This window comes from Acanthamoeba castellanii (genome assembly GCF_000313135.1).
Source record: "Acanthamoeba castellanii str. Neff unplaced genomic scaffold scf7180000084459, whole genome shotgun sequence".
Lineage (NCBI taxonomy): Eukaryota > Discosea > Longamoebia > Acanthamoebidae > Acanthamoeba > Acanthamoeba castellanii.
Window position 1 is genome coordinate 1 of NW_004457344.1, and position 14,821 is coordinate 14,821.

The following is a 14,821-nucleotide window of genomic DNA, read 5'->3' on the forward strand; positions in this document are numbered from 1 at the left end:
TGTCTGTCCTTTTCCCGTTTTTTTCATACCCGCAGAATCGAAGTGCATCGATCACATCACATCATCACATAATGGAGCAGCCAACCACTGAATCCACCGAGCAGGTTGCCACCACCGCTCCTACTTCAGCTGAGCCCCAGCCGGCTGAATCGACCGAGCAGCAGCAACCGCAGGAGTCACCTGCTCAGGAATCTGCTCCCTCTTCGGCTCCCCCCCAACCCACCCCATCATCAGAGACACCTGCTCAGCCGCAGGTGACCTCGGCCACCTCCGAAGCTGCTCCCATTACCTACACGGCCGATCCCGCCCTCGTGGCGGCCATGCAGCTTCAGCAGCAACAGCATCAGCAGCTGGCTAGCTTGAACAAGCCCTTTGGTGCGGTCAAGTTGTTCATCGGCCAGCTGCCCAAGAGCATGACCGAGCCCTACATCGGCCCCCTGTTCGCGCCCTTTGGTAATCTCGTTGAGGTTGCCATCATCCGCAATCGCGCCACCGGCGAATCTCGAGGTATGCTCTCAATTTCCAGTGAAGATTGAATGTCGTCAGTGCACTAATCGGTTTATAAATGTTCATAAAGGCTGCGCGTTCGTTACCTACGACAATGCCGATTCGGCCGAGCTTGCAATCGAAACCCTGCACAACAAGCAGACCCTCCCTGGCATGACTAGTCCCATTCAGGTCAAGTACGCTCACGGCGGTGGCGGCGACGCGCCCAGATACACCCCTGGTACAAATCTGAGTACATTCTGGATGCTGCATTACCGATCATTAATCTCATTCTTGCAACAGCCCCCGTGCCCGATTACGGAATGCCCGGTATGGATAACATGACCGAGTTCAAGCTGTTCATCGGCATGCTCCCGAGAACCGTGGGCGAGGATGGCCTGAGGGCCATCTTCCAGCCCTACGGCAGCATCATCGAGGTTGTCGTTCTGCGCGAGCCCGACGGTTCCTCGCGTGGCTGCGCTTTCGTCAAGTATCACCGACGAGAGGACGCCGTGAACGCTATCAACGCCTGCAACGGCCAGATGTTCTTCCAGGTACAACGTAGAAACTAGCGGTACCGTCTGTTCTAGTGGTTCTCATCTCTCGTTCCCTTCATCCTCAACAGGGCCAAACCAATCCCTTGACTGTCAAGTTTGCTGACGGAGGCAGAAGGAATGCCGGAGGCGGCATGGGCGGTATGGGTATGGGCGGCATGGGCATGGGCATGGGCATGGGAGGTCAGGACGCTATGATGGCTCAGGTACCAACGCTTCCACTTCGCTGTTGCTTCGTCCCGCAAAGCACCTTTTGGTGCTGATGGAGTGTTTCTACTCACTCAGCTCCAGGCTCAGCAGCTGCAGCTCCAAATGCTCATGGCCCAGCAGTATGGGCAGTACGGCGGAGGAGTAGACGTACGTACACCACAGTCTTCCGCTATTTACTCACAATGACGCCTCGACCCGACCAACTGATCGTTTCTTTCGCCTGGCGGCAACGTTGTTTGTGTCTGGCTACCAGCAGATGAACATGCTGACGTCGATGGCTATGGGCCGTGGCACCCCCGCCCCTAGCGGCATGAGCAACCAAGCACAGGGTACCGTAGCGTTCCAACTTACAAGTTCGCCAGCTGTACTGTTTCACAGTCTAACCCTGTTGTCCTTGGTGCTTTCAGGTCCTCCCGGCGCCAACCTGTTCATCTACCACCTGCCCACGCACTACGGCGATGGCGATCTCCTCACCCTGTTCTCACCCTTCGGCCAAATCCTCAGCGTCAAGGTCTTCCTCGACAAGATGACCATGGTCAGCAAGGGCTTCGGTACGACGTCCACTCGTCTATGTCTCCTCTCGGCGGCCCCTTATGGTCACTCACCCCCCTGACCACGTTCAGGTTTTGTAAGCTACGCGTCGGCCGACTCGGCCCGTCTGGCCATCGAGAACATGGACGGCCTGCAGGTGGGCGAGAAGCGGCTCAAGGTCCAGCTGAAGAAGAGCCGAGGCGCTCCCTACTAAAGGGTACCACCTTCCGTCCCCTGCCCGGTTGCTCTCTCCCTGCACCTGCGCCGTGATCCATGTTTCATCGTTTCCTTCTTCTCTTCAGTTCGCACTGCGTAGTGGTGGCGTTATGGTTACGCGTTGTGCTCTTCACGTCGTGGTGCATGCTCCTTGTCGAGTGCCCGTCTCGTGAACCGTGCCGTGCCGTTTCGTCTTGTCAGGCGTGGGGTTGGTGTGTGTAAAAGTCCATTCACTACCGCACGCGTACCCGTGCGTGTGTTTGTTTGTTAGGCATCATCATCATGATTGCTGTGATAGACACAGTGCACACCCCAATTCCCTTTGCTTGCTTGCTTGCTTTGCTTTGTACACCGACACCGCACACCAACCAACCACCCGTAACGATCGTGGTGGAGGAGGCGTTGGCCTTAGTGGCGAGTGCGCTACACCAAGCGTCCAACCTACCGTACGGTACGTGCGCGATGTCCACGTTGTGCCAACAGCCACCACAACGGGGGTGCAGGGGAGATGGTGGAAAAGGATGCTTGATCATGTTAAACAATCAAGGCGTGAAACGCAATAAATAAAGGCCTAAAATAAACAGTGGTGGTTGTGCTGCTGGCGGACTACCAGAAGACCATGGACTTGCGGCTCTGGAGGCGTCGCTTCTTCTTGACGTCCTCGTCGGCGCGCTGCTGGAGCTTGCGAAGCTCTTCCTCCTTCTCCTTCTCGTGGGCCTGCAGGGACTGCTTGATGGTCTGCGGCAACGGCAGCGCCAGCACGTCCTTGCACTCGACGTAGTGCATCGTCGCGATGCTCACCTCGCCCACCACGGCTGAGTCGATGAGCAGGGCGCCCTGGTCGGCAGGCGGCGGCAGCTGCCGCGGCCTCCGGCGGCCGGACCGGTCGCCGCTGCCGGACGAGCCGCCGACGCCTTCGTAGAGGCGGGCCATGAGGTCGAGCGGGATCTTGTCCTCGCCTTCGTCGGGCGTGTACATCGACAGCAGTTGACGAATCTGGAACACATTCAACGACGCACACCTGTTCGAGGAATCGAGTGAGCTAGCCTGCGCGTGTCGAGTCGCGCGTTGCGTGTCGTATGTGTCGTGTCGTGTCGTGTCGTGTGTTGCGTGTCGTGTGTGTCGTGCGGGGGGGGGTACTTGGCGCGGCGGGTGTTGAGATCAGTGCAGAGCTGGCGCTTCTCGGCGTAGGACATGAGGAGCACGCCGGTGGCCTGCTGGATGTGGCCCAGGCACGAGCCAGCGCGGCCCACCCAATCGGCGCCAGTCTCCTCGGCCCACCGCTCCAGCTTGCGCATGTTCACCCTTCATAAAAAGTAAACATATATGTTTTCCGCGGGTCAGCCACCTGTGTCGCGTGCGTGTTGGTGCGTGTGCGGTTGCGTGTGTGCGGTGGTGGTGTGCCGCGAACCTGATTTCGTATCCCTTGTTGCGGCTGCAGAGGTCCTTCCTCAGGAGCAGGATGTCGAAGAGGAACGAGTCTGCGCAGAAGGCAAAATAAAAATTAAAAGTAAAAATAAAAGTTAGCCTTTACAGTTGCGTTGTGGGGTGTGGATTGGGGTGGGAGGGGAGGGGAAAGGCGAACCGATGAAGGAGAAGGTGTGCTCGAAGAACTGCTTGACGATGGCAAAGTCGATGAAGTTCGATTGCAGAACGTACAGGAAGTAGTTGAGGATCGATATCACGCTGATCATGTTCACCGTCTGTGCACACCACCACCAACCAACCAACCAACGGTTGAGACCAACACAACACGAGAATAAAACGAAATAAATAACAAATACATTTTAAAAAGAAACAAATATATATGAAATATATGAAATATATAAATAAATTAATGAAAAAAAGCACACCTTGGCGCGGCTGTCGTCCTTGGAGGAGAAGGGCGAGGACGACTGGTAGTAGTCGATCATCGTCGTCATCTGCTCGATCGAAATGTACCCCTCCTCCTCTTCCTCCTCGGGCACCTGATCCACAGACTTGCCTGCAACCCACCCACCCAGCATCAGCGCCCCATCGCACATCGCACACAATGCACACACATCGCACACACATCACACACGCCGCACACGTTGCACTCGCACACATCGCACACGCCGCACAGGGTGGGGGAACGGGAGTGGGTACTGGGACGGCGTTGGCGACTGCCCTGGGGCGGGTTCTTGAGCCGGAGGGGACTCTCGAAGACGGCCTTCTGCAGGACGTTGCGCAGGGCCGACCGCAGGTTGTTGTGGATGAGGGTCAGCGCCGTCCGGAGGAGCCGGCGCAGCTCGCGCTCGAACCACTTCACCGGCGGCAGGCCCTCGGTGGGGCCCTCGTCCACCAGCTCCGCGGCCTCCTCGACCGTGTCGCCGTCGGCCTCCTTGCCCTGCGGCTCCGTCACCAGATTCTCCTCCTCCAGTTTGCTGCGGCGGCGGCGTTGATGACGTCAGCAACCAACTTAAGACATGTGGGCGTGGGCGATAGTACGCACTTCCAGAGGAGGTAGGGGTTGACGATGGAGTTGTCGAGGGGCGGGAGGTGGAGGATGTAGGCGTCGGCGTCGGCGTCGACGGCGTCGGCATCGTTGCTGGCGCTGCCCTCGAGCGCGGCGTCGGCGATGCGGGCGACCGAGACCGAGCGCCGGTGGCGCGGCGACGACGAGAGCGACGAGAAGCTGCGCTCGTGGCCGCGCGTTCGCTTGGTCTTCGTGAACGCAATGTGGGCCAGTTCCTGCTCCCCCCCACATACATATGGTCAGCTTGTGTGTGTCGTGTGTGTCGTGTGTGTCGTGTGTGTCGTGTGTGTCGTGTGTCGTGTGTGTCGAGATGGTGGCACGAACCTTGCGGAGAAGATGGAGCATGAGGAGGATGTTGGAGGTGAAGTAGGCCAACAGGGAGTTGTCGTGCAGGTTGCTCTGAATGAGCGCACGGAAGTTGTTGATGGTGTAGGGCAGCAGGTACGACTGCTGGTTGGCCGACAGGTAGAGCGACAGCTCGCCCCAGTGGCGCAGGAATCTGAACGACACCTGTGTACGACACACGCACACGACACACACGACACACGCACACGCAACACGACACACGCGACACACGACGCAGTCAGCACTGGACTCTTCAGCTATCAATAGCTAAGGATGCGAGGCAGACGAACCACGGCGGGCACGGGCATGCCGGAGACGAAGCCGCGCTCCTCGGCGAGCACGAGGCCCAGGAGGCGCTTGCGGCCCTCGTCGGTCGAGCCGGCCACGAGGGTGGCCATGGTCTCGATCTCCTCGTCCTGCTTGTTCATGGCCTCCAGCACGATGCCCTTCTGCCGCTCCTCCATGACCTTGAGCTCGGCCTCGAGCTCCTCGTTGGCCCGCTTCCACTTGTCGACGTCGGCGGCGAGCTGGGCGCGCTCGGCGGCCCAGGCGGCCCGCTCGCGCTCCCACTCCTGGCGCTCCTGCTCGGCCTTCCAGGTGACGTCGTCGAGCTTGCGCTGCCACTCGCGGTTGAGCCGCTCGAGCTCGCTCGCCATCTCCTCCTGCACGCGCCGGGCGCGCTCGGCCGACTCGTCGCTCTGCTGCTGCATGGCCGCCGTGATGTTGGCCAGCTCCTTCTCGTGCTTCCGCTCCAGCTTGCTGATCTGCTTGTCCTTCTGCTCCACCTCCGCATCATGCCTACGCACATACCGCACACACCGCACACACGCACGCACGCACACACACGGGTGTGAGGGAAAAAAAAGAAGAAAATAGGGGAGCCGCATGTCGTGTTCGTACCGCTGCTGGAGTTCATTGAGCTGGTCGAGGAGCTCCTTCTGCTGTTGGTCGCCCTTCATGATCTCCTGCTTCATCTTCTGCTCCATCTCGCGCGCCTTGCGCTTCTCCTCCTCCTGCCTGCGCAGCTTCTCCTCGCGCCGGGCACGCCTGCGCTCCTCCTCCTCGCGCTTCCGGCGCTCCTCTTCGGCGATGCGCTGACGCTCGGCCTCCTCCTGCCGCAGCCGCTCCTGCTCCTCGGCCTGACGCTTCCACTCCTTGGCCATCGCGCGGCTGTAGTGGTCCTCAGCCTTCATCAGCCGGCACTCCTCCAGTCGACGCTCTTCGGCCTCGCGCCTGCGCTGCTCCTCCTCGCGTCGCAACCGCTCCTCCTCCTTCTTCTTCGCATAGGCTCCGCGGAAGACTGTGTACCATTGGTCGTGTGTGTGTGTGTGTGTGTGTCATGTGTGGTGTAAGCACACACGTGGGGTGTTTGCTCGTGGGGGAAAGAACGTACTGCTTTGGAAGAGCACGGCGGCGTGGACGGTGGACTTGTACTGGCGGCGTCCGAGCCACGCCCGCGCGTACTTCTGAAGAATGACGGCCGCCCTGTTCTTCCTCAGGCGCACCTTCTCGAGCTTCGCCAGAAATACACGGGCCTCTGCGGAAGTGATCACACACACACACAGGGACGAGTGAGAATGGAGGACATGAGTGTGGTGAGAGCGGAGCAGACGAGGCGGCGAGACGTACGTGCTTGGGCACGGATGACCTTGAGCCGTGTGGCCACGTACCACCGCTCGGTGACGATGCGCCGCCAGTTCTTTTGGAAGACGGCTGCGGCCCAATTCAAACGAATCGTGCGCACTTTCTCCAGGTGGGCGATCTATCATGCACACAAAAACAATCAATTATTTATATATTTTTATTAAACAAAACAGTAATGATGAATAAGGAAGTAATATTAATCGAAAAGAGTAATAATAAAAGAGGTAATTGTGTTATTATGTGAATTATAGTACGTACCATTCCAGACTTGAGGAAGAGCTTGGTGCTACCGAATTGGCGTTCGATGGCCGGGATGCCGAGTGCCTCGAAGAGGATCATGCAGGACTCGCGGTCATCCTGCCCCGGCGTGTGCTTGACCAAGTTCTTGTACCTGTGTTAGTGTTGTGTGTGTGTGTGTGTGTGTGTGTGAGCCTAATCGCGGATTGGAGACTGCAGCGGAATGATGTGGCAACGCACCGATCGTAGATTTTGGCGTAGGAGGTACGCGAGGGGTATCCGGCGGAGGAGATGCGCACGGCCTCCATCACACCACCGCACCGCAGCTGGTTGAGCACCAGGGGCTTCACGAAGAGGTCCGCCCGCTGCTCCAAATTGGGCTTGATGCACCGCACGAAATGGGGCTACGCACGACGCGCACGACATAACCAACAATGAGGAAAGTGTGCCCGCGGGTGAGGAAAGCAGCGGACGGCAGTACCTGGGTGGCGCCGATGGAGTCCATGAGGAGGCTGAGCGACTCCTTGAACTGGGTGATGACGCCCACGAACTGGAAGGACGACTTGCCCACGCCCGTGCCCGACCTGGCCGTCGCTGCCGCCGTGCCCGATCCACCACCTGAAACCGGCGCACGAAAGCGAAAGAGAACGAAGACGACGGGGTTGGTCGCGATTGGGAAGTGGTGCCCGCGACTGAATACCATGATGGGCGACGATGCGTACCCTTGCCGAAGCCAAAGCCGCCGAGGAGGCGTCCGGGTACCACGGGCGAAGCCGAGCCACCCGCGCCCGTCGAAGGGGCGGCCGGCTTGGCGGACAGCAGAGCCTTGACGAAGGGATTGGACGAGGCCTGCAGAATGAGCGGATGGGCCGGTACGAGCACGTCCTTGTTTCGGTCCAAGAAGCCGGTCTTCGTCTCGTAGGTCACGTCGCCTGGCACCCAAAAGGTGAGAGCGCCGAACTGAATGTAGGCCCGGAAACCGGGGGGCGGGGCGGGGGAATTGTACCGGCGTAGTGCTTGACGGTGAATCCGGTCTGCGAGAAGCGCGGGACGGCGAAGAAGTCGTCCTCCTTGTGGGTCTTTCGCACCTTGGCGGCGAATGACGCGTCCGAGCCGTTGGGGAACCGGCACTCCTCGTCCAGCAGCGACAGGAGACACATCGGCTTGTTCTCCAGCAGGTCGATGCAGCCCTGATTGTTGTCGGTGGTTGCCAGCGCCGACAGGAATCAGCAGCCGCACCACCGAATCAGCGGCGCGGGTGAAATGAAGTGAGCATGGAGGCGTGCCTGGTTGTCGGAAAAGTTGATGTAGGACCAGTCGATCTTCTCCTTGATGTACTCCTTCTGCTCGAACTCTGCGGTTAAGGTCGGTCAGTTCAGTCGATCGTGGCTGAGCTGGAGTTGATTGGTTTGCGTTGAGTGAGTGAATGGGGGACTGGCTGGCCAGCGTACTGAAGATGTGTTGGTTGAAGTGCTGCTGCAGCTTCTCGTTGGCGTAGTTGATGCAGAACTGAGGAAAGCCGTTGGTCTCGAAGCTCTCGAAGCCGTAGATGTCGAGAATGCCGATGAAGGACGCCTCGCGCGAAGCGGCCAGCTTGCCCACGCGCATGCCACCACCTCCGCTCCCACCGCTGCCTCCCAGACCAAAGTAGGACGAGATCTGTGCCGTGCGCGCTGCACCGTGAGTCAACGGCGCAGTGGGGCGGGGGGGGGGAAGGCGGCGAGGCGGCTACCGACGAAGAAGACGAGCCCGACGACGAGCTGTTCGTCGTGGACGCGGAGGAATCCTCGTGAAGCGAGGAATTGATCTTGAGCACGATCCAGTCGAAGAGGGACGAGTAGAGAAGCATGGCGAGCGCGTCTCGGGACTGCTCGGCCTTGGCCTTGTTCAGAGGCGTCGTCAACCGCTCTTGTCCGCTGGGTCCTTTACGTGTTCAAACATCATCCATGACAGGCGCGGTGAGAGGTGCAACAAGAGAGAGAGAGAGAGTGGTCTAAAAAAAGGGGAATGGATTTTACCGCCGGCAGTGATAGTTCGCTCGCGCATGGACTTGGCGAAATCAGCGGCGCTGCAGCCCAGCAGCTCCGCCGCAATGTTCAGCGAGGCGTTGTTGGTTGGACCTGTACGCCCGAGCCGGGAGTTTGAGTTTCTCTCGGCCGACAATCACAAGGAAACGATGGGTATGTACCGTTGGAGCGACCATCGGGGTCCTTCTCGTCGGCGAGATTGGCCGACTCTTTGCTGTCCTCGGTGAACTGCACGTTGCCCAAATGCAATACCGCCGCGACCACTTTGAACACTTCTTGTTGCTCCTGTTGATCGCCACGGTGATGGCAACGATCAGGCGAGTGAGGTCGCGCGTGTGGTTGGAAAAGCGAAAGACGGAATGAGTGTGAGGAAGGAGGACCTTCTCGTTCAGCCCAATGACCCGCATGGCATTGAGCGTCTGCTTGAATACGCGACTATCATCGACATCCTCCACCGTGTAGCACTCGCTTTCCGCCAGGTAGGCGTACTCTTCCGGTCTCTTCAGCTTCAGTTGCGCTCTCTGTCGATCCCACACACCCCACACCACCGGACACCCCGGGTTAGCACCACCGCAAGACTGTTTAAGCAACAAGCGTTGATTTTTTCTTCTTCTCAGAGATGGCTGTACCAGTTGAGGATCGGCGCCCGCGAGCAATTGATAAAAGAAGTGGAAATTCCTTTCTCCCACCGGAGGACGCACGACGCGCGACTTCTCCAACAGATACTGATAACCAGAAAGAGAGAGACATCAGCATTGCACGCAGCGCGGAGAGCGAGCGAGCGAGCGAACGAGAAGAAACGCACGGTGCGAAGTGCCGAGGCGCAGATGGAACCGCTCTCATTGGAAAACCAGATCTCGATGAACTTGCCGAAGCGCGAGCTGTTGTTGTTGAATCGAGTGCGCGAGTTACCGAAGGCCTGTTGTGCCGGGGGGGGGGCAATAGAGCATTAGAGGGGAGGCATCGACGAGAGCGAGAGGCAGAAGAAGCGCGAGTACCTCGAGCAGGGGTGTGGACTCGAGCACTTTGTGAGCGAGCGGAGGCAGCTGGCCTTTGGTTCCTCCTCGCACGCCCGATGTGGCCGACGCCATGGCCGCCAGGTAGCGCAGCACATACTTGGTCGTCTCCGTCTTTCCGGCACCTGTGGGGGGGGTACACGTCAGCCAACCGCCATACGCCCGTGCACGCCAACAAGATATGGTGAAGTGTGGTACGGACCAGACTCGCCGGAAACGAGGATGGATTGATTCGAGCGATCCATGCGCATCGTGCGGAAGGCCTCTTCGGCGATGGCAAACACGTGCGGCGAGAGATTACCCTGCGCCTGGCCCACGTAGGCGTCCATCATTTCTTTGCTGTACAGACCGCCCAGATCCTTGTACGGGTTCACTGCACCGCACCACGTTGCGTGTGAGGAGACGGGGGAAAAAAAAATGAAAGAAAGGAAAGAAGGAGTGATGGGTGGTGCGTACGTGCGATGAGGATGGGTCCGGCGTAGGAATAGATCATGTCCAGCCGGTAGCGCAAGTGAAGCGCGTGAAGGATGGCTGGGTCGTGCATGTAACTGAGCGTGGTGAGATCGTCCACGCCATCTTGAATCTATCGTTGTGTGTGTGTGGAGCGTGTGGAATGTGAGAAATGTGTGTGTTGCGACTATGGCGCAAGCAAGCTGCTCCGAACCTTGGGATTCCTGATGAGAAGGCCGGCTTTGGACACTTCGACCACCTGCACGTTGGAATGACCAGTGTGCCATCGCAGGTTGACAGGTCACAACAATGGTAAATGGCCAGCCTGTGGTTGCTTGCGATAATAACGAATAATAAAAACTGAAATACAAATAATAACAGAAAAAGAGGGCACAAGAGAGTGGGTACCTTGCCCGAGGTGGTTTCGAAGTCGTCCTCGTTGTTGTCGTCCTCTTCTTCGAGCACCAGTTCCGCCTTCACGAGCCCGTTTCCACCTGCCTGTTCATCCTCGGCCACAATACCTGGCACCCAGGCATCGACGCCTTGTGGCACCCACACTCGCGTGCCCTAAATGCATTCATGCATTGGCCCGCAGCAATCAGTAAAGATTAATTAAATCAAGTTTTAATTACAATATAAATGTTTTTTTTGAAGTTAGTGGGCATTGCGAAGAAAAGGGAAGAGACGCACCTGAGTGTAGAGGGTGTCCGCGAATGACGCCATCTTGATGTGCGATTATCAAGATGGATGCCACCCACACGTCTTTGGCGTTGCAGGAATGCCAGCGTTCGAGTTTCCGGAAGGCCCAGAAGCGCAACACCAGAAGTGTGGTTGTCGGCTTCAATATTGTCGACAATGAAGACCAGACCGCATCTTGCCCACTCCGGCCAGAGCTGGTGCCGGCGGTGGGTGAGGCGGTAGAGAAACCCAGCACAGCAGGGGAAAAGAGGCGCACGCCCGGGCCAATGGCAGGTTTTGTCATCTTCCCGCGGGTCCCGGCCACTTCCCCTCCCCGACCACTACAAGAGCAGCCAACAAACAGTTCACCTCAACTCGCGCACGTACCATGACCGACTCTGCCTGCTTCAGTGGCCCGCTGTTCATGTTCGACAAGGACACCGCGGTGCGGCAGGTCGCCGCCAACGCGGACGAGCATGCCCAGAACGAGGCAGCCGGCTGGCCTTTCACCTATGCCGCCCACGTCACCTCCAACTGGGACACTGGCGGCCACCACCCCAATGGCAAGTGCCCCCTCTCCCTCCCCTTCCACTCTAGCGCTCACCCAAACTCCGGTGCCAGGCGGGTATCTGGTGTGCATCGTGCTTTCGGCGTTGGAGAAGGTGCTGGCGCACCCACACCCGCTCGTACTCTCGTCTTGGTTCATCTCGGGTGCCACGGCCGGTCGAGCGTTTGTGAAGGTGAAGACGCTCAAATGTACGAATGGCGCAGCTCTCTCTCTCTCTCTCTCTCATGATTGCGACGGCGCTGACCTTGTGTGGTGGGGCATCAGCCAGCGGAAGTCGCTCATCGGCAGAGGCCATCCTCTACCAGCTCGTGAAGCAAACCACAAAGGACGGACATGAGGTCCGTGGCCGGTGCAAAGTGAATGCACCCTGTGTTGCTCAGCGTTGTGCCTCATCATCTCTCCACCACAACAGAGCGAAGTGGCGGTGGAGAGACTGCGGGTCACTGCCATGTTCACAGACCTGGCCAAGCCAAATGGACTGAGCCGGGATCTCGGCGGGGAGAAGCACCCACGCCACACGCTCTACCCCACCCTCCCGCCCATTGACCAGTGCGAGAAAGTGTCGTACAGCACAACCATCACGCGCAGCATCGTCGGGTACAGCTCCCGCTAGCCTTGAGTGTCGCCCGTTGACTGGTGACTGATGATGTGCGCAGCCACTATGACCCGCTCACAGCCCCCACGAAGAAAGGCGAACACTGCGAGCGAAGAATGTACATGCAGTTTCAGGATGGACGGAAGCCCGACGTGAAGAGCCTTGCTCTGTTCGGTACGAGATAGCATTTTTGCCACGCCTGCGATTGGTTACTAACTTCGCAACTCCTTGCCTTAGCCGACGGCTCCATTCCTGCCGTGCTGACGCTTGATCTCCCGGAGTCATGGGTGCCCACGATCGAATACACCGTGTACTTTCGAGGGATACCGGCTGCAGGTAATGTATTGTGCAAATTGTGTTAATAGTGATGGCTCCTCACTCACTCGATATTCACGCTCAACAGGACCGCTGAAAGTGTTCCTACAGAGTCGACACCTCATCAATGGCTACGTCGAGGAGGACTTTGATATTCTGGACAGCACCGACAAGCTCGTGGCCCAGTCACGCCAGCTCGCCCTTGTGCTTGGCGCCAAGAAGAAAGCCGCTCTATAGGCCCGCGTTGAGGACTGCTTTGATCTTCGACATCTCTTGTTTGATGAGACCAATGTTGCTGCTGTACATACCCCGCATTCTCGCTCGCCACGTGTACCGTTTTAACGTCGGCGTTGCCCGACGAACCCCGAAAGAAAGAAACGGTGGGAGAGCGGGCTGCAGCTAACAGTCGCGGGAGTACACTCGAACAAACCCGAAACATGGACGACATCACCTACCGCCAAGCAACTCCCGATGACGTGGTGGCGTTGTTGAGTGTGATGGATCTCGCTCTTGGCTCTGAGGATGAAACGGTAACGAAGCCTGACGAGCTTCCTGCAAGAATTGAGCGCTGGTTGCCACGCCTGAGCGACCCCTCCATAATCTTTTGGTACGCTTCCCCTGTTGGGTTGGTCCCTTTTGCAGCATCTTAGTCTTGGGTACGAACAGGGTAGCTGAGGCGGAGGGTCGAGTGGTAGCGTGGACGCGAGGCCAGCAGCCTATCCCCTGCCACCGCACCGCCGGAGGTGTTGAGTACGAAGCCGAGTGTGTGAATGCATTTGTCCTTCCTGCGTATCAGGGACGCGGCATCGGCAAGACGCTATGGCGCATGATGTGGGACGCCACGCTCGCCCTCCTACAGCCAAAGAACTTCATCGTTTGGTCTGTCCCGGGCGCCATAGGCTTCTACAAGTCGCTCGGTGGGACGGAGAGCGAGAAGAGATCCTTCTGCGACACGGAGCCGCTTGATGTGCACACTGCCATTGTTTGGCCAGACGCCTCGGACAGCGCACACAAACTCTTGTGATTTTTTGGAATTCCAGGAAATAAAAACAAGTTTAAAAGTACTGAAAAAGAGCTTTCTGCTGATAAATCGATTTCAAGCTGCTTGAAGATGGGATCCTTCTCTGCGTTGATGTTTCCGTACCGTAAGTTTGTGGAAGGGCAAACACGGCTGAAGGAGGCGGGGCAGGGGGTGCTGAGGAATCTGATCGGATTTCGAACCTACCTACGAGATGACGAGGCCGGAACGAATGCGCAGAGCTGGGCGCGAGATCCGACCTGCTTCTCAGCAGCCACCACCTCCTACCTTCGCACTACTGAACAACTCGAAGCCGCTGTGGATGACATAACCTTCTTCGCAGCCAGCAACGGTACTTCAGCGGCACCGGCTTCCTTGCTTGTCGTCATCTTATATTTCCTTCTCCACAAAGGCGAGAGCTGCGTCATAATGGACGGACCACAAGAGCTGGCGGCGTTCATCGTGGCACACAGCACATACATGTTCGTGTGCCACGATGCTGCGGTCGACTTCCACCTGGTCAAGCGATTCCTGGAGCGCAACGGTATCCATTCCATTCCTTCACCACCACCACCACCTCCTCCTGCCGACCCTTGGGCTCAGCTTCTATCAACTGCACACCGCCATGATGATCACACAACAGGGGAAGAAGTCGCGCTTCAGTGGTGGTGGGAGATCGCCAATCGCACACGTCTTCGGGACACAGGATTCTTGGATACACTTATCAGGTACGCTACGCATGCAGCGCCATCGACAAAGGGTAGCCGCACCGGTCTCTGAATTCCTCTCGCTCGGTGTGACACCGTAGGTTGGGCCTGGACGACATCTGGCCGTCGCCACGGGACTTCAACGTATTGCTGCAGGACTATCTCCCGCAGGACGTGGTAGATGAGGAGATCCTCCGCCCCTCACGGCCACGAGGCCTGCGATACTATTCGCCTGTAAATAGCGGGTACTGTGGTGATGATCATCACCAGCCTCCTACACTTGTCCGCGTGTTGAGCGCACGTATGGTGGTCGAAGTTGACATCGCTTTCTTGTGTGGGCACAACACAGAGCGCAAGAGGTCGACGTGGAGGAACAGATCGACCTCATGTACATAGACGCTGTGAGGGACGTGAAGCTGCTGGCGCTCGCCTATCCCGAGATGTACAACCTGGCCACAAGGATCATGACGCCACACCGCGCTGAGATTCTTAGCAACACCATGAAGGTGCAATCGCCATCCCTCTGCTTGACGACTGGGGCTGTATCTAAACGTGGCCCATGTGGTGTCTGGCTGTGCTGCAGGATTACGGACCCCTAAGCGAGGGCATACAGGTAAAGGCCAGCATCGTCCTGGCCGACGTGACTAGGAACGGGTACGAGCTGTCCGTCGAAAAAGGGTGTGGCCAAACCGCTAAAGTGCTGCAACACTTTGGCGAATATCTTTAG

At 58.1% G+C, this 14,821-nt stretch overlaps 4 protein-coding genes and 1 pseudogene across 4 annotated transcripts; 4 read left to right on the forward strand and 1 right to left on the reverse strand.

Annotated features, from left to right (window-relative positions):
* Positions 1-71: 71 nt before the first annotated feature.
* Positions 72-1,995, forward strand: ACA1_322080 (RNA recognition motif domain containing protein; the record flags this gene model as incomplete). Its single annotated transcript, XM_004336077.1, has 8 exons — positions 72-507; positions 578-727; positions 790-1,040; positions 1,112-1,246; positions 1,332-1,397; positions 1,507-1,579; positions 1,658-1,801; positions 1,874-1,995. 8 exons carry the CDS (start codon positions 72-74, stop codon positions 1,993-1,995), a joined length of 1,377 nt encoding a protein of 458 aa, XP_004336125.1.
* Positions 1,996-2,603: 608 nt separating this feature from the next.
* ACA1_322090 (myosin head (motor domain) domain containing protein) lies at positions 2,604-10,936 on the reverse strand (the record flags this gene model as incomplete). Its single annotated transcript, XM_004336078.1, has 31 exons — positions 2,604-3,018; positions 3,138-3,302; positions 3,409-3,478; positions 3,583-3,700; positions 3,851-3,981; positions 4,125-4,402; positions 4,471-4,709; positions 4,819-5,004; positions 5,130-5,637; positions 5,740-6,139; positions 6,233-6,376; positions 6,469-6,601; positions 6,742-6,874; positions 6,961-7,124; positions 7,202-7,338; positions 7,443-7,652; positions 7,727-7,910; positions 8,035-8,063; positions 8,172-8,379; positions 8,453-8,643; positions 8,739-8,840; positions 8,909-9,032; positions 9,128-9,268; positions 9,377-9,472; positions 9,553-9,666; positions 9,746-9,888; positions 9,966-10,136; positions 10,220-10,346; positions 10,428-10,472; positions 10,622-10,780; positions 10,904-10,936. 31 exons carry the CDS (start codon positions 10,934-10,936, stop codon positions 2,604-2,606), a joined length of 5,298 nt encoding a protein of 1,765 aa, XP_004336126.1.
* Positions 10,937-11,279: 343 nt separating this feature from the next.
* ACA1_322100 lies at positions 11,280-12,606 on the forward strand (annotated as a pseudogene).
* A 200-nt stretch (positions 12,607-12,806) lies between these two features.
* On the forward strand, positions 12,807-13,393 carry ACA1_322110 (uncharacterized protein; the record flags this gene model as incomplete). The annotated part of the gene is made up of 3 exons (XM_004336079.1): positions 12,807-12,976; positions 13,036-13,135; positions 13,166-13,393. 3 exons carry the CDS (start codon positions 12,807-12,809, stop codon positions 13,391-13,393), a joined length of 498 nt encoding a protein of 165 aa, XP_004336127.1.
* A 423-nt stretch (positions 13,394-13,816) lies between these two features.
* On the forward strand, positions 13,817-14,821 carry ACA1_322120 (uncharacterized protein; the record flags this gene model as incomplete). The annotated part of the gene is made up of 5 exons (XM_004336080.1): positions 13,817-13,931; positions 14,094-14,115; positions 14,196-14,339; positions 14,444-14,636; positions 14,678-14,821. 5 exons carry the CDS (start codon positions 13,817-13,819, stop codon positions 14,819-14,821), a joined length of 618 nt encoding a protein of 205 aa, XP_004336128.1.